At 44.0% G+C, this 22601-nt stretch overlaps 1 protein-coding gene across 2 annotated transcripts; it reads left to right on the top strand.

Annotated features, from left to right (window-relative positions):
• The first annotated feature begins 310 nt into the window (after positions 1–310).
• On the top strand, positions 311–21911 carry tmem116 (transmembrane protein 116). Of its 2 annotated transcripts, XM_015366160.2 has the most exons (13): positions 311–410; positions 886–1017; positions 2900–3008; positions 4321–4367; positions 4647–4710; positions 5475–5606; positions 11271–11375; positions 11778–11827; positions 12776–12859; positions 13623–13761; positions 17423–17567; positions 18540–18616; positions 19559–21911. In XM_015366160.2, the coding sequence occupies exons 3-13, from the start codon at positions 2928–2930 to the stop codon at positions 19736–19738; spliced, it is 1104 nt and encodes a 367-aa protein (XP_015221646.2). In that variant the 5' UTR covers positions 311–410; positions 886–1017; positions 2900–2927; the 3' UTR covers positions 19739–21911. The 2 variants fall into 2 exon arrangements, with proteins under 2 accessions (XP_015221646.2, XP_069038054.1); XM_069181953.1 differs by lacking the exons at positions 311–410; positions 886–1017; positions 4647–4710 and having other exon boundaries at positions 2925–3008.
• The last annotated feature ends 690 nt before the right edge of the window (positions 21912–22601 follow it).

Below are 22601 nucleotides of genomic sequence, written 5' to 3'. Positions count from 1 at the left end.
AGCTGCACTGAGTGTATTTTCTGAACTGAGGTTCATTCCCTCATACTCACCTTTTCTAAAATAATATTAGGCCTCACAGTATCACAACCAGATGTGGACGATTTGTAGTGAATCTCTGCCACTGTTTCTTAGGTTAAGTATCCCAGCACAAATATGCTTCTGAAACAGGGTAAATTGCGTATTATATACTTCCCATTTATGTATGCTTACTTGTTTGAAATGTTACCAAATTTAAATTATTTCCTTTGACTGAAATCTCTGTCCTTAAAACAGAGATGCTACAGTATATGTTATGTTTGCTGTTTAAAAAATACAGTAAGAGCTGGGAGCAACAAACCTCTCTGTCCTCTTGTCCTTAGGTGCGTTTCGATGTCTGGAAGATGTTATAAAAGGATTCCTCCAGGGCAGATGTAAGGAGTTAGTTCAGCACAACACACCGGTGTTCCACAGGATTACACACCCCAGTACAGAACTCCGCCCTGCATAGTTTGATCCGCCATCATACTGATGGTCAGCCTTTCTGAAGCAGGACTGTTTTGCAAACTGCCCCCTGCAGGGGAGGGAACTAAACTGCTATCCTGTGGCATGTACCAGTCTTTACAGGCCAGTCATTCCTCTCTTTCCAGAAAGGTTTAACTGCTTTAAGCCAAACAATTAGAAGTATTATTTTTTGGTGCAACACTGCAGGCAGATAAGCATTGGCTGATGGAGACTGGATTTAAACTGTTAATTTAGGCTCATCGGAGCACGCAGCCTGCGGAGGGCCATTCCCGTTTTGTCATAAAGCTGCCCTGAGTTTTAACCTTCTGGATAATTGAAAATGAGTGATGCTCACAATGACCTCTCTTCGGGAATCTCAGTGTCCACTCCACTTCTGTTTTTTAGGAAATATATTTTAGCAACTGCATAGGGAGATCAGAGCAAAAAACAAAGGCGGATGCTTGGTGGAGATTCCGTGTTAACTCCACAGTCTACCCACGACATAAACTGGAACTCTCCCGGAGATTACAAGTAGAGGTAAATATGAGAACGCGTATTTATAACCCTCAATCGGCATTGAAGCTGAGTCGAAGATTTTTCTGTTAATGGGCATTACAACGGGTTTAACTGCTTCTGCTGTGTGAGGAAGTTTGGAAACACTGTAGTATTGTAATGAAGAAACGAAACGTGTGAAGTGCTGGTACTCATTCCTGTTTTCCAGATCATTTTGCACTGATTCCCGATATGTAAACTTTCTGCTGTTGATACTGTATATTCCCTTTCCTGTCGCTTGTCAAGAACTTTTGACCCACAGTTCAGCTTCTGTTATGGTGAACAGATAACTGGACTAGTGAATTCCTAAATGTTCAAAATGCATATTAACAAAATACCGCTCTACTTAGTATTCATTACATCAGTTATCACAACGTGTAAGCATTCGTTTCTTCCAGTTCAGTGTGGGACTTTCAATTCAAAGTATCCTAAAGATCCTGAGAACAGACATTTGGTGCTCTCCTGAAAATTCAGGTTAAGTACTACAGTATCACATGAAAAGTCAGACGGTATGGATATTAAACGCTCCTCTGTGCCTGTGGTTACTCAGAAGCGCGACAAATGCGGTCGGGTCTTGAGCGGAAGAAGTCGTTTTAAAATCATTAACGCGCTAGTGTTCGAAAATCCATTAAAGCTTCAGGGTGGTGAATATTTTGCCTCGATTAAAAATATATATATATTTGGAATATTTCAGCAGAAGAGGTGAGGGCGAGAAAGACCATTTTATTGCTTTTCTATATATCTCTGTAGCTTTATATAAAGTTAAAGAAAAACGTTTGCGAGATGCCCGCTCGTTACAAGCCTGATCTGGGTGCAGCGCCAGCATGCGGGGCTGCAGAGGTTAATTCCACGCTGGGAAGTGGAAATGCAAAGAACATCTTAAGACAGCAGAAAATGTAATATAGCAAAGCTGTTTGCCAACTTAATTTTCATGATTCTACTGTTAAAGCCCATCTTGTAATCTGTAGTTGTTCAGGTGGGGAGCTGCGTCAGCATGCGTAGGCTGCAAAGGAACAGGTAAGAGGTTTATTCCCTGCTGAAAAAAGAAGAAATAAAACACGTTTCGGCCGTGGAGCCTTCTTCAGGTGTGTCAACCACCCGAAGAAGGTGTCACACACCTGAAGAAGGTTCCGCGGCCGAAACGTTGTGTGTTTTCTTTCTTCTTTTTTTCAGCAGGGAATAAACCTTTTACTTGTATCTTGTAAACTAGACGAACAGATTATTAGTCCCTGCCTTGCGCCCTCACTGCTGCGAGATAAACTCCGATTCCCCCGCGACCCCTTAATTGGAAACGGGGGTTAGAAAATGGATGGGTATTGTATGAGTTACTCAGACATGCACAGTCTGTTTTTTTAAGTCTGCTAGGGAATTGCAAACGTATATATTTGTTGTTGTTTTTTTCACCTCCTAAAAAAGAAGGCGAAAAAACGTCTTGGCGAGAAGGTTCTGGCGGTTTTTTCTCCCCAACGTGTCTTAAAATAAAGTAAAACACCAGCCCACACCCAATGTCTCCTCTAAGGTAGAGCTGCCAAAAGGGGATGAATCTTGATGTAGCGTGTGGGCGGAGAAAGCCTCACAAGTTTATTTACTCTTGATGCGCACTGATTGTGTTGCGGGGCACTGTGGAAATATTGTGAGACGCGAGAGTGGGTAAAAGTGGAAACTCCAGCGCTTCGTGTTTCAAAAGCTCAGGAGTGACCAGCCGGGCAGCAAACGCGAAGACGCCCTCGGGGAGTGTTCGGATCCAGGGAGAAGTCAATATTTACAGGAGGAACATCAGCCAGGAAAGAAGACTCATCGGGAGCAATAGGATACTTTTTATTATAGGAGACTTACTTTCCTCGTTCCTCTGTTCCCGTCCGCTTAGGAGCGCCAGGCAAACGCAACGTGAAACGATGCAAAAACACATCTTCCCGAACGAGGGGCAGCACATCGATATTGTCAATTTGACAGCACTGAGTCACGACTGGACTGGGGTGAGTGATCTATTTTCTGAGAAAAAAAAAACATACGAGTGGGTATGAAACATGAATTTCAGTTCGAAGTCAATAATATTTATTCAACTCCTTGTTGTTATGCTAGAAAACACAATGATATATTTTAAATATTGACGGAGACTAGAAATTGAAGTATTGAAAAGCACAATATGCCCTTAATATTTATTTTAATGCTGCCGACTAGATTTAGGTGATACGTTTTCTGACGCTCTGCAGTAGTGTGCGATATTACTACAATTCATTCGGTTATCATGGATTACGCCTTGAGGGAGACCTCAAGTCAACAAAAAAATGGATACAACAAGTCAGCTCTCGATGGTGGAGCGACAGTGAGGAGCTGACTTTCAATATACGCTGGACGTTCAAGAAATCCCTCAGGATATAACTCGGGAAACTGCTGCAGATTGAATTTGCGCTTCTCTTTCGCACGCAAGTTAACTCGAAAGCAGGTTCCAACCGTAGCAGCACCTGGGAACAAGCCTTTAACCTTCGATACTTCACTTTTACGATACGGTTTTGGAGTAGCCAAAATTCAGAAATAACCGCAATTTAGTTGCTAGTTTGACATGCAGAGCTGGCTTTATAATTCATAAATGCTACATGCACGTTGCTTCATAAATTTGTAAGGTACCCCTGACGTAAAACCTGTTTGTTTTTTTCGATCTGGTACTTTCATTTGTTATTTCCTTCATTCCTGAGTACCCGTCAGGTGCTCTAAAAGCTTAAGCCATTAGTTCAAGATTATTTTCCGTTAATTCATGCAAATTAACGAGTCGAAGACACAATACTCTACCCAGGGTTTGGGATTTCAGAATAACTGCCTATGAGAATAACTGGATTGGGACTCTCCAGGACCTCTGATCTACTGTATATAAACCATTGTGTGTCATGTTATAGGCTAGGGCTTAGCGAAGGCCTATTCTTAACCTAAGATTGTATCATGATTTATTTCTGCACATAGGGAAATTCTTACCTGCTATTCAAAGATAAAAAAATACTTTGATATTTCAGTAAATTTTACTTCTCACTTCTCCTAATCAATGGATGTGGAAAGTAATGTGTTAATTGAATATTCTCCTTGAATTACACCAGTGGGATAGGAAGAGCTGAGTAATAATAGACAGTCATCTGAAGAACCCATCGGCCTTGTTTATTCTAATCTAAATTATTTAGTCTGCATTATCATAGCAGACTCTAGCAAGTGTAATTAATTTTACCGTCTTAGATCTGAACCAAGAACTTGTACACATCTGTTTTCTCTTTAAAGCAGTCTTTTCTTTTCATTTTTAAGGTGTACGATGCTGTACGATGGATCCAACTGGTCATGGCCATTCTGAGGTAAATTAAAAATGAAATTTAAAAGTAAATTTGCCATTTTTATTTCATATATCCATTATTTTATCTGTGGCCCCATCATCCTGTTTAGATGAAAGCTTTTGTGTAGCAGCTCTCAGCTATAAAGAATCATAGACTTTCTTGCCCAAGACTTCAGACCTTCTGCAATTTTTAGTTGTTAACAAGTTCTATATGGTTAGGATTTCTGTTACTGTTAGTGTGGGTGTTTTTTATTCTTGAACATGGTAAGCAAGTTACCCTTTCTGTTTTGTTGTTTTGCAGCATTGTGGGTTCGGGCTCTATCATAGCTTATGCTGCACTGCAGAATTTAATCCGGACACCCGAGGTATGCGAAAGGCATTCTTTATATTCTTACAGTACGTGTCCAAGTCTCATCCCCCGTCTTCCTTCACAGCAGATTCTCTAGCACGCTTCTGTTCAGCTGAAGCATGAGTAAAGAATGGAGCAAGCTGTGGAAAATGCTGCAGAGGTAAAGGCCGTGACCGAGTTTTTCTGCAGGCCTGGCGTGATTCGGCACAGGTAGTAGTTAGTTCGACACTCAGGAATTCACACTCGGCAAACATTCCTTAGGAGCTAACCGCTTGTTAAAGACTTGCTGTTTGTCACGCTCTCTTTAAAACTGCACATGTTTTAACAGCTGGAAATGGTTCAGAACCCCTTTTAGACATGACTTTACATATTAGCAGGTTGCCATTCATTTGTCACATTGAGTGTCATTCATTATAAGATAGAATTTGTCTGCGTAGAGATGAAGCTATCAATTCCCCCCATGCTGAGATAAGTAACATTACATTACGTCTTGGGCCCCGAGATCACAGTCGCTTCTTTCAAGGACCGGCCGGATGAGAGGCTGGGGCCAGTTTGGGCTCAATGGCCTTCGCTTGTTTGCAATCAGATGTTCAGTATCGTTTGAGCTGGAAAGGGGATGCTGATTAATTCCCAGTGCTGGAGCTCATTTATACAGCTGGGCGGGAAGGGAGAAATTGGAGAAAAATGCCCAAGACAGGGTTACAACAGCTTTGGCCTCTGAGCGCTGCTGCACGGTTACTCTTGATGAAATAGCAGTAACAGTCTCATGGCCTCCTGCAGGTGCGGCCCTTGTTCTACCTGAGTGTGACGGACCTGCTGCTGGGTGTGAGCTGGCTCGTCGGGGCCGTGCTGTACAGGGAGCCGGTCAGCAGCCAGAGCGCCGTCTGCTACAACCTGCAGTCTGTCGGCCAGGTGAGTCGCCCGTCGCTCTCCGGCGCCCTGGGCTCCCAGTCCTGGTCCTGGGGACCCGCACCCCTGCAGGCTGCCTTTGCAGCTCAGCCGCCCTTAATTATGCCAACTTTGGAATCTTTGCAAGACTTTTGCCTCTTCTAAGGTTGGCGATTGAAATTGCTTAAGAAGCGTAGTAGGTAAAAGCAACCTCTGACACGTTTTAGAACTGAAAACAATAAAAGAGTTTAAGTTCAACATTATTAAGGGTTGTTATATTGATAAAGCTGCTCCACGTTACAGAACAGTGACCTGAACAGTGACCTGAGCTTTTTTAGTTGCCGATTAAGGCTTTTGGATGGTTTCCTCGGTAACGCTGGGTGGCTCAAATGAGTTAAAGGCTTTGAAGGCCCTAGAACCAGCAGGGCCCAGAGCTGAGTCACTGGCTTTCCCCAGTGGGGAAGAGAGCTGGGAGCCCCTGTTGAGTGCCCATGTGAAGAGTGGATCTTGTGCCTTTCTCCCTGCTGACCCGAGCCAGTTATGGGGCTGCACACTCATGCCACTAACGTCAGCCTCAGAGGTTTCTCTCCCTCTGTAAAAATCAGTTATCAGCTGCCTTAAAAATGATTTTCTGAGGAATAACGGAGAATGAGATGCATTGGAGGATGTTTGGGTGCTTATGTGAGTACTGAATAGCAAGTAGTTCTATGATGAGAATTTACTACAGGACTTTTGCAGTTTTACTGTAGTTTTTCTATTGTTTCCTGCAGTGTGCTTTGCTACACTAGACCACACATAAACCATATGTACTGTAGCACACATTTTGTAAAAAAATGTGTCCTGGCATTCCTGTGATTCTGCACACTGAAGGCATGTAAAAACCACGGTAAACTGTTGGGGAACTGTGAGGTAAAAACACAGTATATGTGCACAAATAGCACAACACATTTCACACTGTTAGCATTTCTAAATGAATTTTCAGTGGAGTTTAGGGTGATTGGACTTCAGTGTTCACGTGCTACAGCTAAACCAAGCATTTCTTGTAAACGCGAAGATAAACATGTATACTCCCATCTTTCCTGCACAGTTGTGGATTTCATGGAAACAAACAACAACATCCGCAATCTGAATGATCTCTGCGTTGTTTACCAGTTCTTACTTATAAACACTCTGGTGGTTTTGTCTCTGAGGGCGCCTGATATTGTACACCGTAATTAAAAAAAAAACAAATACCCGCAGAGGCCTTTGTTACCATGAGACTCGTGAAGCGTGCCAGAGTCATGAGATGGCTTTTAAACACGTCCCACAGTGAACGTTGCATTTTATAGAATGTTGAATGCATTTGCGTTAGCAGACATCTGTATCTAATTTCTCCAAAAGCACAGCCAGATTCTGTGGGTGGGTGGGTGTTTTACTTCTAGAATTTCAGATGAAGCTGCAGTATAATGCAGTTAGTAAAATGTTTATAAAGAGAAAGGGCTGCTCAACCCATCAGAGCTTGGTATTGTCTTGCACAGTGGTCATATTGAAAGATCCCATAATATTGGCCCTGACTGTATATTTTGGTAGCTTATTCCATCTGTTCACATTTGACTAAGAAAGTATGTTATTGTTCTCCAAGGTAACAGTTCCATCAGAATGGTCTCATTTCTAATGCCCTGGGTTATGGATTTATGTCTGTTTTTAATTTCTCTGGAATTTCAGTAAGGAATAACATTTTTTTGAGGGAAATTGTTTTGCTCTCTTCCTGATGTGATCCAACCAGTGCTCTGCTCAGGGTCAGAAAAGCCTCCCTCAGCTTTGCTTTTGGGCTCATTGCATTGTACCTGAAGGCTTTGCTTTCTGCCGAAATAAGGATCTCAGTGTGAAAAGTTATGATTAATCCGGCAAAGGGGTACTTCTGAAGGATCAGAACCAGACTGTATGGGAGCCTGCCCATTAGCAGCGCAGGAGAGAGCCTGCCGACACACAGCCCCACTGCTGGCGGTGAAGCAGACTGGAGAAGGTGTGGCACTCAGATAGTTGCCAGCGAGGGAGGCAAGAACACCCCAGGGCTCCCCCTCCTAAATCTCTCCATCCTTTTTTCTGCCCCCGGCATCGAAAACACAATTCAATAGTATCTTTGTTCGTTAACAAAAAACAATCAGAGTCAGGATCACGCTTTCTCTAAACATACAGCAGGTATAGTTATTCTTCACCCTTTTGATGGGTCAATATGAGTCCGGTTTAAAATGTGTCAGAAACAATCATGATGGAAGGATAAATATTTGATTCACAGTCAAGAATTTGGGAACGGCCTCGAGTTACATAATCCTGTATTAAGAACACACACAGCATGGAAGCAGATGTGTACCCACATTTCCCTGACGTGTTGCTGTGTTGGTGTTGGTGCAGGCAGTCTTATATCTTATTTTCTGGTAAATCCTGCTTTACCAATACCTGCTTCTGCCACCAGAGCAACATTTTTTATCATAATTTTCTTTATTAAGTATAATAAAAGTATATTATGTATGATAATGAATAAGCAAAAAGTCCAAAGGTAAAAAATGTTGTTTAGCTACGGGTTTCGTTTTAGAAGTGTGAAGACGGAGTCTCGTGTGCTTGTCCATTACAACACCACATGCCTTCTGCCGGGAATTTTCTTTAATATTGGAATGTGGCTGAACCAGAATGTTTGCTGTTTTGCTATTTGATGACAATCAGATCTGACGTTTACTTTCAGAACTGCAGGTTTTTGTTTCATAAATAAAAGCCTTCACTTGGTGACAACAAAACAGAATTGTTGTCCCTTGCAATATTTCTTATTTCTTACTTAATTTCAATTTACCTGGTTGAAAAAATAATTTCTTGGAAGAAATAATCCAGAGAAAACATTTTGCTTTTAATAATATACATTTGATATACTGTATGTATTGTAGTTCAGGTGGGTAGCTGCATCAGCACGTGTAGGCTGCAAAGGAACAAGTAATAGGTTTATTCCCTGCTGAAAAAAGAAGAAAGAAAACACAAAGTTTTGGCTGTGGAACCTTCTTCACACCTGAAGAAGGCTCCACGGACGAAATGTGTTTTCTTTCTTCCTTTTTTCAGCAGGGAATAAACCTATTACTTGTATGTATTGTATATCAAAACCTGGTAGGGTTCAATCTGCGGCGTCAAAGGAGTCTTTTTTTCTCTGTCTCTGCTTTGTGTAAATCAGGTCAGGCATTATTAGATGGTACTTTCATTTTCATGTTGAATGTAACACAATAGGTGAAGCTCAGTTGAACTAACTCGTCTACTGGCAGGAGAAGGCTTCTGCCTGCCACTCTAATTCCTGTCTGCGATCAGAGCTACTTTCTCAGGAAATGCTCTTTCTGTCGCTCCACCGTCTGCGCTGTGGAAGCTCGAATCGGGAGCCGCATCAGCAGCGTCGGCTGCAAAGCAACGGGTATCAGCTGTAGAGCCATCTTCCAAAGTGTGTGCTGTCTTCATTCAGTACTTCTACCACTTACAATGAAGAAGCCCCAGTCTAGAGATCTTCAAGTTATTATTTGAGGGTATTGTGTGTATTAAATACGATGAGAATTGTGGGTCTTTCTGGTTTCTCACAGGACCTCATGAGGTGCTGTTTTGACTGTATTGTGAATAAATTTTCCTTCTCAAAGAGCTCTTGTTCTTCTTTCAGCCTGCACTGAACAGATGTGAAGAGTTTAAACTTGACTCACCTTCCCAGCCTTCCCACCTTGACTCATCTGTATCACGAGGTGGTCATGTTAGCTTCATTTTTTTGTAGTAGAAACTGGGCCTACCTACTGTAACAGCTGCTTGTTTCTCTCTCAGTAAAGTGCTTGTGCATTTCAGATTTTGAAAGCCTTTGGTCTGTAGACTGCCGGCTGATTGATTCTGAGATCTGAAGCACTGTGAATATTAAAGCAGCAGGCCTCAGAGACTGGGAAGTAGCAGCCTCTCAATACCTCAGTACAGACGTATTGTACAGTCCTTGAAAGTGTTCAGTAGTATTGCATGTTTATTGTAATTGTTTGCAGTTGTTATACTAAGGAAGTCATAGTGTACTCATGAAGGTTCTTGTTACATTTTGGTGAGGACGAGGTAGGAACAGCATGTGACAAAGTAATGATTATCTAAGGACATGGTACCAGTGCTGTTTATCCAGCATGTATATGAAGCAATTACTCAGGCAGGGCAGCCATTTTTACTGTCTGAGCTCAGAGGTGCCACCAGTAGCTAAAATTAGCCAGAGTCAACAAAGGCTAGGCCACCTTGTTGAGTGCAATCTTTCCTTATCAGGAAAGAGGCACCTGGGAATAGTTTTCGTAAGACTTGTTTGAATTGAGGTAGAGTACTAACAGTGGTGGCAAAGTGAGAATGATGAATGTGAATTTTCACAGTGTGTTCTGACCAATTCGGAGAGCAGGTGACTGGGATGTGTCCATTGTGAGGTTCGTCTTGCCGACGTCACGTGTTACAAAATCAAATCGGTTAACGTCCCACCCTGGGAATGGAATCTCCAAATTTTCCAGTCTCTCTAGTGACAGACCCTTAAGAACCGCAATCAGACCCAGTCCATACAGGAGACGGTCGGATAAATCAAGAGTTCTCTGATCCCTGCACTAGTCCCAAACCTCTTTTTGTCTCTCACCGCTAACGAGCGGAAGATCTGTGCTGAATGATCTCGGCCTGGCCGCCCTCAGTTCTCTGAGAGTCACAATGAGGCGATTCACTGGGAGCCCGTCTCCTCATGTCATCTGCCAGCTCAGTGTGTGCCATAGCACATGCATGAAGCTCATAGACCCTCCCGTCACACTCATTAACGTCTCCAGGCTGTGGACCAGCTCCCAGTGTTAAGATGCCTGTTGTGCAGCGGCCCGGGCTTCTCATTTTATTTGTGTTGTATATTGGAGAGAAAAGGCCAGCTTGTGCCCATGAGTTTGCAGTGGTTTAAGAAAAAAAGCCAGAGAAAGATCTTCTAAGAATTGGTCATGAAATGTTTGAGGGGTGAACTGCGGAAATTGGCCGATTTAGCTTGATAGTACCTGCATAGAGGAAGCTCCTGTGACAGATTTATCCTCAGGGACAGATCTCCAGATAAGCGGGTATTTTGTTGAGAAAACCCTGAGACTTGTGACCAGCGGGGGAATCCCAGTAACAATTCCCCGTTTGCTATCTGATGTACCAGGCGCTCAGCTGCTCCTGGGGGTGGATGAGGGTGGGGGAATGGGATTCTGCTGCTGCCCTCACTGAGGGTCGTTAGTTCACTGTCCCCCAGGGGAACCTCTGAGCAGCAAGTGTGCAGCAAGATGGACACGGGGCTGAGGGAGTCTTAACTCCAGAGAGAGGATCAGCATGGATGTCCTCTTGGACGTGAAAGTTCAAGCAGAAGTAGTGGAAGCAGTGAGCTTCAGTGGCAGCTATGTTTTTTTTTTATTCCACTGTCTAACTGAAATATAAAGCAATTTAAGGGGGAATGTGACAATCTCACCAGTAAACTAATGATTTTCTAGGGGCTGATGAGCACAGCGATGCAGCCATCCAGGCCATGAGCAGATCAATGCAAACACTGTGACCTGCAGCACTCCTGCCCCCCCCCACATTGAGCACCCCCTGGTGGACAGAGTCTGTTACTGCTGGAGAGAATCGAGCACCACAGTGAATCAGAATGAAGTCCTGTTGTTTTCCCTTTTCCTCCAGATATTCTACGTCTCTTCGTTTTTCTATACTGTCAACTACACCTGGGTTCTGTACACCGGACTGCTGGAGAAGTACCACAGGAATGTGAATGCCTTCTCACCTATGGTGAGTTTATTCCAACAGCCTGGTCTTTTCTCTTAACTACAGCTAAGTAACTCCACTCCAAAATGAAATTGGCAGCATTTTAAAACTCTAACCTATTCCCTGGTCTGCATAATGTACCCAATTGAATGTAAAATTTAATGAACAGCAGTGATATCTGTGATATGACCTAACTGCATCCACAGTTAGGTCTTAATGAAAGACTCAGTTAACGTTACAGTTCAATGCAAAGACATGAAGTGGTATCAGATGTTATCCCAACAGACTTTCTTATACAAGCATTTCTCTTTTTCAAAACATTGCTGAATGAGCTAGTGAACGGCTAGTATCGCACTGGATTAGTAAGAGTTTTGGGGGGGCATTTCCTTGTTAACTAATGATGTTTGATTTCTCGCTGTTTTTCAGTATTCGGAGAAAGCCTACAGGGTCAGCAGGATAGCCACGGTGTTATCAAGGTAAAAAGATTTATAAACACAGTTCCCGACTGGCTCAAACGGTACAGACACTTGAGCGGTGTGCAGAGCTGAGACATCACGAGATCGAGGCTCCCTCAGATCAGCTCTCTCTCTCCTCAGATGGGTGCCACACCCCCTGTATGCCTCTGTCAATCTGGTAGAGTGTCATTGGATGAATGCAACAGATCAGAGGAGCCTGTCTGTGCTTCCTCATTTCTGTCACCCAGTCAGTACAGAGGGCATCGCTGAGGCCCAAGACATGAAGACACTGTGATTCCTAATTGGAAATCACATGAAAAATGGCACATCTAAAATACAAAGAATTTACACCCAGCTTCTTGTGCCTGCATGGACTTTCGGCTTCCCCAAAAGGAAAAAGGACAGAGCTTTTATGTTTTTCATCGCCCTGTCTTTCTTCCCTGCTGTGATGCTCCCTGGGCTGTCCTCTGGACTCTCTGTCCTGCCACATGCAGGTTAGATGGGACCCATTCTGAACGAGCTCTTCACTCAACTAGAGCGGCCAGTCTTACTGAAACAAAACTATACACAGTATACATAGTCGGCATATAATCCCCACTGTGATTTTAAAAGGAAAGATTTTGGTGATCATTTTATCATTTTCATCTTAAAAATAAATGTGTGTAAACCTAAGACCCTTAAGCATATCTCTTGGTTTGAGGAAGTTACACCTACTGTACAAAAGGAGACTCCCCATACACAAAGCAACATTTTTATTACCTCATTTATTAAGTGGGGCCATAACAGTCGTTTAAGATGTACCCCACCTCTTTACCGGATGCTGGATGCTTGTTTCCCCGGTCGAGGGTGTTCTAGTGGGCCACGTCGTTAAGGTCCCGGGTTCTAGTGAAACAACCCGCTGGGGTCATTGTGAGGAGGCGAGCTGGCGGCAGCTGCTGTGCTCACAGGGGTCTCCTCCTCTCCCCGCAGTGTGGCTCCTCTGCTGCTCATGGCCCCAGTGTTCGGGGTGGGGAATGCCTGTGAGTGCTACCGGAACGTCAGCCAGCCGTACAAGTAGGTTCTTCTCCGCACTGTGTCGCTCATGTCTGTGACAAGTGAGAGGCTTTGGTCCCCTTGCTGCTCCGCTTGAAACTTTTCCCTGAAACACCGTGTTCTGCCCAACTGCATGGCAGCGTGAGGAGATGAGGTCCTTCAAGCTAGAAGCCCAGAAAACATTATCATTTGCACAAGGTAGAAGAATTAATATCCAGTTAAGGCACTAGAACAGGAAATCGACACATGAGGGGGTTTCGCTTGGCCCATCTAGCTAGTTCAGTTGGTAGTATTGTTAGTAGTTCATTAGCCTTAAGATCTCATCCAGCCCCTATTTGAAGGAAGCCAGGATATCAATACCACAGCTGGGCGGCTTGTCCCAGACCCCCACAACTCTTCTTGTATAGTCCTCCCGCACTCAGCTAGAACAAAAGACTGGCCCTGGCGGCAGAGTGAAGCCCCAGCAGACAGGGTCCCACATGTAGAGGTGATCGTTTCCTTTCAGTTTCAGTTTGTAAAAAGACACGAATTGTCATTGTTATCACACCGGTTAAAGGAGGAATCTGGAATGAGGAATGGGGTTGGAAGCTGGAACATACAGTACCGATTGTTATCACTTGCACGCAGCGCTGTTGTCTTTCCGGTGCCAGTTGTTATTTCGCAGGCGGGTGTGAACGGCGGCCCGTTGGGGATGTTGGGTGAGGGGAGACGATCCAGAGTCCTCAGAAGGAAGAGCGCAGGGCTTCGGGATCCCCTCTCACTGCCTGTGCTGCGCCCCCTGCAGGTGCCTCCTGATGCACACGGGGGAGCTGGAGCCGACGCCGAGCTCCCGAGAAGCCAGCGCCCCGCTCTGCCGCGTCATGCACTACTACAGCATCGGCGTCTTCCTGCTCGCCTTCCTGCTCGCCCTCACGGGCATCGTGGTGAGAGACAGCGCCGGGGGCTGGGCTGGGGGGAGTTGCTTTCTGCCGTCAGCGTACCCAGAAAGGAATACAGAGATGGAAGGGCGGAAGGCTCCCGAGCCAGCGGGAAGAACCGCACGGAAAAAAACAGGGTTAAACCCGGCAATGCAGATCCCCATCCGAGCTGGTGTGCCGCCAGCAGAAACCGGAGTCTAGATTCTTGATTAAGCTTCAGCAGCCTTTGGGGCTCAGAGCTCTGAGCACTACTCTCCACTGCCGCTTGTCGTGTTCAAACACTGGCCTTCTAGTATAAAGCAGGACCTGGGCAGCCAGAGCCCTCCAGGCCCCCTGGGCCACTGAACCCCTCAATGACTGAGGACGTGCAAGCAGCTCAGAATGAAAGGAGAAAGAGAGGACCCTGAGCCTCTGAAGTAAGGCATGTTTCTAACGTTGGGCCTTTTAACCTGTTACCTATCCCACTATTTCAAATGGGATGCTAAAAAATTGAATTTTCAAGTGGCGGCCGCTAGGAGCTGTGGCGTGTTGTCCCACTAATCAGATTAGACAATGCAAGGAACCAGACCAGGTATTTAACAGGAGGGAGACCTGGGGAGGTGGTGGAAGTCTGTTTTTTTATTCCTCAAGACTGCGTCACTTTTGCTTATCGATTTATTAAGAGGGTTCCCTGTTTACCCTGTCGGTCTACAAGTTAAACTGGGACAATTCATAGCTGTGTTTTTTCTGCGTTATGCCCCACTTTACAACAGAGGAATGTCTCTGATTTCCAAAGCAGCGGGGAATGTCCTTCCACACAACACTTGCAGTTGTTCTTCCTCTTTCATAACTACAGCGGCCAGACACGTCAACACCATCTCTCACAATAGCTTCGTGGGCTTTCCAGGATGCTGGCAATCGCCTGACTTTCTCTTTCACACACTATCGCCTTTCTTCAGCTGTGATAACAGCAAAACAGACACAAGATCACAAAGTGCATTTGACAAAATCTGACATTGCATTGTACCAAAGCTTCATTGGCCCAGACAGTATCTCTGGTGCTTGAACTACAAACACCTTTTATGAATGTGTTTTTGTTAAATCACTTGCAAGGACTGCTTTCCCAAATGAAATACCTCCGACAGGTTCTGCAGCTCTTTCACGTCATCAGCATAGTTCCTTGGCTGCAAGCATCTGCTTTGGCCTCAATCATTGAACAATTAGGTTCATAGGCCAAAACAAAATTACTAAAAGAATGCCCCAACCCTGGTAACAGCTGATAACCTTTGGTTTGCAAAGTTATTTTTTTATTCGTTTATAATTTTAAGGCATGTGCTTTTATTGTATGCCGCTGAGGGAATAAAATCACTGAACTACAGTATAAACTAGTATGTTTTCTTTAATCAGAAAGGTTTACTGGAAAAAAAAGAGATTTCAAGAGATTTAAAATTAAACAGGATGATGACTGATTAATTCCGTACTTTAGTCCCATCTTTTGACTTGTTTTTAAACTGTTATGCTTGAATTGTTGTATATTCAAGCAGTCTAGATGGGAGACCTCTCATACAATACCCTGTGTCTTCAGTCAGACTGTGTTCTGGGTGAACAGATTTCTGATTCCCAAATTCTATTTAGTACATATTAACTAAGGATTTAATGTATAATTTACAATTTAGTCTGGATTGAAATGAGAAAAGATTTTCACTGTTCTACGCAAAACTGTGCAGTCTACTGGATTTCTGTAAAAAAGCAAGCATTCTAGAAGTCCGTGGCTGCTTGTGTGGATTGTTATATCAGAGCCACTGTTGGTGCCATTACAAATCTAGCCATTAGCTCTTCAATGTCAGATGAGCTGGTGCAGAAGAGTTTCAGTTTGCAGTACGACAACTGCCGATTCTGAACTCGGAAGCTCTGATGGGTCAGATCAGTTAGGGCCCGACTAGAGAGCTGTGCTTCATGCTTTTTCCTCCATGTGGAATTCGTGTCACGGGTTGACTGGAGAGCCAGGGGACTGTGTTGACAGGCCCACACAATGAATCTAATGAAGCTAACAGAGTGTCCTAATGAACTCCACACCATAACAAGCCCTGGCTGTGCTGTTTTGGAGGGGTGAGAGCAAGCTGTTTCCTTACTGCTCCCCTGCTGGCATGCTGTTTTAATGGCAGTGGAACACACTGGGCACAGGTTTGTGGTGCGTGTGAAAAATATTTATTCAAACAGCCTGGCTCCTGTGCACCCATCCTCGGCTTCCCTCTGTCCAGGACATCCTTTGACGTCGATTTTAGATCAGTTGGCATCATCCTGTGTTGTGGCCGATGAGCTCACCACATTCGAGACAGTGTCCCCACTTGAACCCGTCCACTCACAACAAAACAGTGGAGTGGAGCCCACCTGTCGCTCAGCAGTCCCCTCTGTCTGACCTACAGTAGCACTTAGCTTACGTTCTTCTGCTTAAGCAGCAAAATAAGTCATATTGTTTTGCTACCTGCGGGATTTTCGTGACAGACAGAGTGAAGAAACAAAGGCAGCTGTCCATCAATCAGTTCAAGTAGGTAGCTGCATCAGCATGCATAGGTGGTGAAGTCCATCAATTAGCCAATCGCAAGAGTTGGGCGGGGTCATAGGTCAGCCCCGGCAGTTGCCAAGGAAACTGATCCATGAAATGTGCGTCCACAACTACTCGGGCTCCAGCTGTCACGAGATTGTCTGCGCTGAAGCTGTAGCGACACAATTAATGTTTTTGCTTTGTCTGATCACTCCAGGACCTGTCTGCTTTTTTCTGCCACCAAAGGAAAAAATTGTGTTGTTTGAATATTGAAACTAATTGAAAATTTGATAAGGACTGACAGGAGATTTTTTAGCCCTGCAGTCTTCCAAAGCTAAAATTGTCTTTGCAACCTCTTCAAGGCAGAAATTCTTCACTCAACTACAGCAGTAAAGATAGTTATTTTGTTATGTTTCGCTTTATTAATTAAATTTTTATGTTCCTGACATTTTACTGCAATATTTGGTGATGCAGTTTTGTCACAATAAGAATTTATAACATGTTCATGACTAAATTCTAGATGTATTCTGACATTGACTGTATTAATTAGTTTTTGAGTGTTTTTTTATTGGGTTGTGCATTACTCAGATGTTTAATTACTGAAGCAATTATCTTCCCAAGTTACTGTGGACACCTGTTATAATGTATCTCTTTATGCCAGGATTGCAAAGCTTTGCATGAAACTGGATCAAAGTCGGAAACATCTGTGGTACAGCCTGTAAGAATTCAGCTTGCTCTGAATTCAAAGCAGCTGGGAGATGAAAGATACACCAGCATCAACATTTCCAGTTTAAAAGACTGACGTGCTTTGAATTAAAAAGGATTGAACACAAGATGTCCAGAAATATGTTATAGAGGTCAATAACCTGGCTTCTTTCAGGAAAGGGCTGGATGAGATATCGAGGTCACGTAGCTGCCATCAGACTGGTAAGGTGGCCTGAAGGGACTCCTTTCTCATACTCTCCATTTTCGGCACTGTCTTGCCAACATCATCAGTTTCTCAAGTCAGAGTGAAAATACAGCCACACTGCCTACAGTTATCTAAATCACGGTTTTCCTATCCAAGATCCCCAAAATCCAAATGCTGTCGATTTCAATTCGGTGTGGAGTCGGCCCCATCTCACTGGGGGTGTCCTCTCTCAGGTCCTGATGGTGAAGGCCCGGTCGCTCTACAAGCGCTTCGTGAACTCCAGCGGCTTCCTAGGGGACCAGCAGTGGGCCAATATCAGCGTCCTGGAGCGCCGGGTGGTGCTGTACCCAGCGGCCTTTTTCCTGTGCTGGGGGCCAGGTCAGTGCAGAGTGGTGCACCCTCCCTCCGAGAGACCACCTTCGCCGCACGTGTGGCACACACGAACTCATGTTTTTTTCATTAAGCAACTGCGGTTTTTTTGTTAGCCGCCAGAGGGTGGCGACAGCGATGCTGCTTTTCACCCAAGTGTGAGAGCCTTAGTGGGAAACAACACTCTGATGAACGTATCGCAGCTTTAATTAAGGCCGTCTTTGTCAATTTACAGACTTCTTCATTCCTAAACCGCAACACATAATGAGCTCCACCACAGACCCCCTGTCACTGTCCCAGTGCCAGCCAAGGGACATGTGGCTTGAGATACCAAAGCCGTGGTGTCTACAGAGATCCTGCCATAGCAGTGAAAGAAGCAGATCCCTACTGGTGTCATGTCTTGCTGCAGTGATGCAGACATCTGCCTTTGGGTTATTGCTTGATAACAATGATTAGTCATTTAGCAATTAGTTTTATCCAAACTTTACAGAGACCATGTCATGAACTATACATCACAGACGTACAGTTGGACCTGTTTCTGTTAATATTAATTTGTGGGCTACAGCTAGTCAGGTGTTTGCGTATTTAATTAGGATTCACCCAGAATTTTATGATGTGTTGAGCATGTATATTTTAAGTCATTGCTAAAGGATAGAAATACTCAAGAAATTAAATTCATTTTCTTCCTTTGTTTAAGAAAGCAGAGCTAAATAATGGGGAATTATGGCTGATAACATGTTTACTCTCAACGTAGGAACTGCTTGAAGGAAGATTTGCTGCAATTTAATCTTAATAGGTTTTGAGGTGGGACACTGGAGGTAATTTGATTGACAAATTGTGATGTGTTGTGACTCATAAACGGTAGGTGCAAGATGAATCAGCTCTCATGATGAAATAATAAGGGATTGCAGGGGGTTTCCTCTAACTAAGCAGCTTTGTGTTACTGTTTGCCTCATCCTTCCTGCTGTTTTCTGCCCTCAGCTGTTCTCCTTGCCATACTGAAGCTGTTTAACCCCAGTGGACAGCCGGAGCTTTTCGTTACACTCTACATCTTACAGGTAACGTACCTATTCCCCCGGAGCAGTGGCACAGAGCACAGACTTGACTCGTACAACTTCATCAATTTCAATCTGTTTCTCATTAAAGGGATAGAACAATATATTGGCAGGGAATCTAGGTCAACAAAACCACAGGGTTGTAGCTTCTTGGAATAAAAAAGAAATCTCATGATCTGACATGTTAGAGGAGCATTGCAGAAATTACTTCACCTCACAACCAAATCTATTGTTTTTTTTTTTGGTGTGTTTGCAAATTATTTCCAGCTGCGAGACTGTCAAGGGGGACTTTTTTATCCAAATTTCTAGATTTTTAAGCTAAAAGAGGAAATATTCACCCCGTGCATTTCAAACTCCGCACTACCTGGGAGACTGGCAAACATCAGGGGGTCACTAGGGGCCGTCGGGGGCGCAGGCAGAGCTGGATCAGGAAGGCCCCGGAGTGCGGGCCGAGCCGCTCGACCCGGGTCCTGTTCCCAGCGCTGCAGGCTGGAGTTCCCCCGCTGGCAGCAGGAGCAGACAGCAGACAGGGAAGTCAGTATGTGCAGTTTAAGGATTTCTTGAGGCTGCTGGCAGCCCCTAAAGTCAAGAGCTGCAGTATCCAGTCGAGGGGCTCCATCCCTGGTCTTAACGGGCTACGGCTTTTTTTCTGGTTTCCTTTCCCACCAGCTTCTCATTGGCTTAATTGAGCAATAATTGGTTGGGATAGTAAAACATATTTTAAACTTCACCCTCTGCCTGAAGACACAGCTGTAAGCGTGAAGAACTGGGGCTCACTAGGGAAGATGTACAGTAGCTAGGGAAGATGTGCAGAAACAGCTAACGTAGCGTGAGGGAGTATGAAGGAGAACTGACAAGCAGATAAGGTACGAGCAGCTCAGCAAGACAGGCGGAGCTTGTATTTCCCGGATGTTTAGCAGCTCCTCGGCCCTCTCACCTGCGCAGGCGCTCACCTCGGCCTCTCAGGGGCTGCTCAACTGCTTTGTGTACGGCTGGACGCAGCGGCTGTTCCGGTTCATGAAGAAGAGGGCCACTCGCGACGCGGACACGCAGACGCCCCTGCTGAGAGCCCAGAAGAAGAGCTACGCTGCCTTGGTCTCCACCGCCACAGGCACCTCCAGCTAGGCGGCCGCCCCGGGTGCTGATGGGATACCTGGGCCGTGCCCACAGAGACCGCCTGGACACGCGAAGGGACTCTCAGGGCCACACCGGGGGGGGTTCCTTGCCCCCGGGCGAGGAGGTCAAAGGGACGGCCTGCGATAAGCTGCAAATCAGGTGCCATTGACTCTAACAGAATGTCTGTTTCCTCAAGTCCTTTAACTTCCCGAGTTAAAAAAGGGAAAAGACCAGCTGACTGGGAAAGAGAAGTCAGTTGTTCCTGTGTGAAGAGGAGATGGTCTGCAGTTTGCTTGAAAGTTTTTTTTAATTTTGAGAACAGAAGGCCCACCTAGCCCATTTGGCAGTTAGTAAAGAACACGGATCCGAGAATCTCATCCAGCTGTGTCCCGGAGGTGTCGGCTTCAGCGACACGGCCGGTAGCTGTGTACTCTTACCAGCCCTTGCTCGGTCATTCTAGGACGACTTGCTCAAAATTAGATTTCTGGTTTTGTGAAGGTCTTGTTTCACAGGTCGGTATGCAGACAAATGACAGTAAATGTGACACACTCTTTGTGGGCGTTGCAGTATACTCAGAGAAACTGGGAAGAAATTAAGAACATCTGTTTTCTCAAGTTGTTTATCAGAGACTCATGCCATGCCATTTGGTTCCGGATTTGAAATTTCTGTTTTGATCCACGTCAAACTAAACCCCGGAAAACTTGCATTCCATGAAAGAACACGATCTTGCACATGAATGGGCTGCAGAAACCATGAATTTCTTCAGTTCCAGTGACTCCTTTCTGGTAGTTGAATGTAACAAAGGGGAAATACATTTATGAATTGATCAAGCACAACAATGATTTATTTGTACTATACTAATGAGTAAATATGTAGATGTGAAAATCTGTCTGAGAAAATGGACACAGCAGTCCTGTGAAGAAAACAGGGCATTTAAACCCCTTCCACAGTCCTATCACAGCAGGGACTGTGTTCACCTAATGGACATTGAGAATTAATGACCTGATTTTTCCTGAATCCTGCCAGTGACTGCTTGCTCAAGACGAGTTTTGCAAAAACTGCTTTACACAATAAATGTGAATAATATTTGACTTCTAAGGATCAGATGGACTTGATGAAAACTTAAATGAGTTGCTTTTTTACAGACATTCCTGTGTAGTTTTTGTAAGTCTACAGGCTCGCTACTAGTTTCTAGACATTTTCTATATAGATTATACACAGTACTCATTTCAGAAATAAGCACAGTGTATAATATACATAATTTTCCATGGAAATATGATTAATTTGAATTTTCTGTTATAAAGCTTTACTACATTAAGCAAAAATGGAAGAACAATTGGACCTTGTTTTGGGTACCAGTCTATTGATTGTAATTAAATGGTCTTTGCTGAAGCATGCCATCCTTTAAAAGTTTTTATAACAATTCATCTTTTCTATAGCCATGTGGAGGAACACACTAATATAGCTTGCATGTATTTTCCTTTTATACATAATTCTGGACCTCATATCAGAAGAGGTCAGAATCTCGACCTTCTCCATTGCTGTGATTTAAAACGTTTAGCATTTATTTTCATCATAAAAAGTTAATAGCTGCCAGCCACCTGACAAATGGACAATAAACGCCTGAAGAGCTTCCTCTTCTAAACTAGAATCCACGTTCTAAACTGGGAATCTCTGCCTTTTTAAAGACAACAAGCCAAGGCCATCTTGTCATACTAGATGAGACACTTTACTGTATAGTTATTGATCTGAAACCTTACTGTCCTCTTCCCCGATGTGTTTCTTTGCTGAATACAATTTGCGTCTCATATACATGTATAATATATAATACATACATTAGGAAATAAAATAATTAGTTCTACAGCTTTTTTGCATAATGAGTGACTGCATGTGCATTTAATGAATCTTTGTTCTCAGATGATACAGAAAACATCATAACAACATTTCATGAATGTCACTGGCATATTTAAATAGTTCTGTTCAATACTGAAATTACTCTCCTTTTCATCAGCATGACTGATACAAAGAGCTACACTCTGCTTTGTAGAACACATTGCTAGCACACATCTTACAGTTTGTGTTTTTATAAAAAATGTAAATATACTTTTCATTATGTATTAAGTTATTTGTAGGTGACATGGTGTCTGTAAAAATAAATAAATGTGGTAAATATTGTACTGTACAGCATTGATATAATTATTCGATATTTGTTTCTTCTTCTTTTACACTTCAGGTGTAAACGCAGTCTGAACAAGCTGTAGATTAATAGAATATGTGCGTGTGCATCCAGTTATTACCTTCAATGAGGGGACAACATCTGAGAAAATGTCCCTGCAAAGACAGTAACTGCTGAACAACACAAAGAGGAGACATTTGCTCTCCAGTCCAGAATTCCAGCAATCTTCCCCATCGGCCTTTCCGCCTTGTGCGTGACTGAAGAGGAATGCAGCCGAGAGGCGTGCGCCGTGCAGTCTCGCAGGCACACATGGCATTGTGCAATTATCAGACCCAGGGCCTGGACAGTTCAGTGTCAGTTGTTGCTTCTTACAGCTCTGCCACACTGTGATGGGCAGCCCCAGTGTCTGGTTTCTTACAATGCTCTGTGAAGCTGCCCCCCTGCAAACAGCACAGTTTGTGATACCCACTGCATTCTTCAATGCTGTGTTTGTGCCACTGAAAGTAGTGTTGGTGCTGCTGCTGAGATATAGTGCCTTCTTTTTTCTGGTTCTGTACTGAGGCTTACAGGTCAGAGCTGAGTTTAATGTAACCAAGGGGAAAAACACCTCAGCATTAATTAAGCAACCAAGCTCAAACAATGATTTATTTATATTAAACTGAGGAGAAAATATACAGATGTAAAAATCTGTCTGAG

The sequence above is a fragment of the Lepisosteus oculatus genome, chromosome 22 (assembly GCF_040954835.1).
Source record: "Lepisosteus oculatus isolate fLepOcu1 chromosome 22, fLepOcu1.hap2, whole genome shotgun sequence".
NCBI classification, from domain to species: domain Eukaryota; kingdom Metazoa; phylum Chordata; class Actinopteri; order Semionotiformes; family Lepisosteidae; genus Lepisosteus; species Lepisosteus oculatus.
This window is presented reverse-complemented; position numbering and strand designations above follow the sequence as displayed.

What these genes read in the sequence shown, in the direction of transcription:
- tmem116 (XM_015366160.2), top strand. Translation starts at nt 2,928, where the DNA reads ATGCAAAAACACATCTTCCCGAACGAGGGGCAGCACATCGATATTGTC. An exon ending in CTGGTCATGGCCATTCTGAG is followed by an intron (nt 4,368 to 4,646) that starts GTAAATTAAAAA and finishes GTTGTTTTGCAG; the next exon opens with CATTGTGGGTTCGGGCTCTA. An exon ending in TTACACTCTACATCTTACAG is followed by an intron (nt 18,617 to 19,558) that starts GTAACGTACCTA and finishes TCACCTGCGCAG; the next exon opens with GCGCTCACCTCGGCCTCTCA.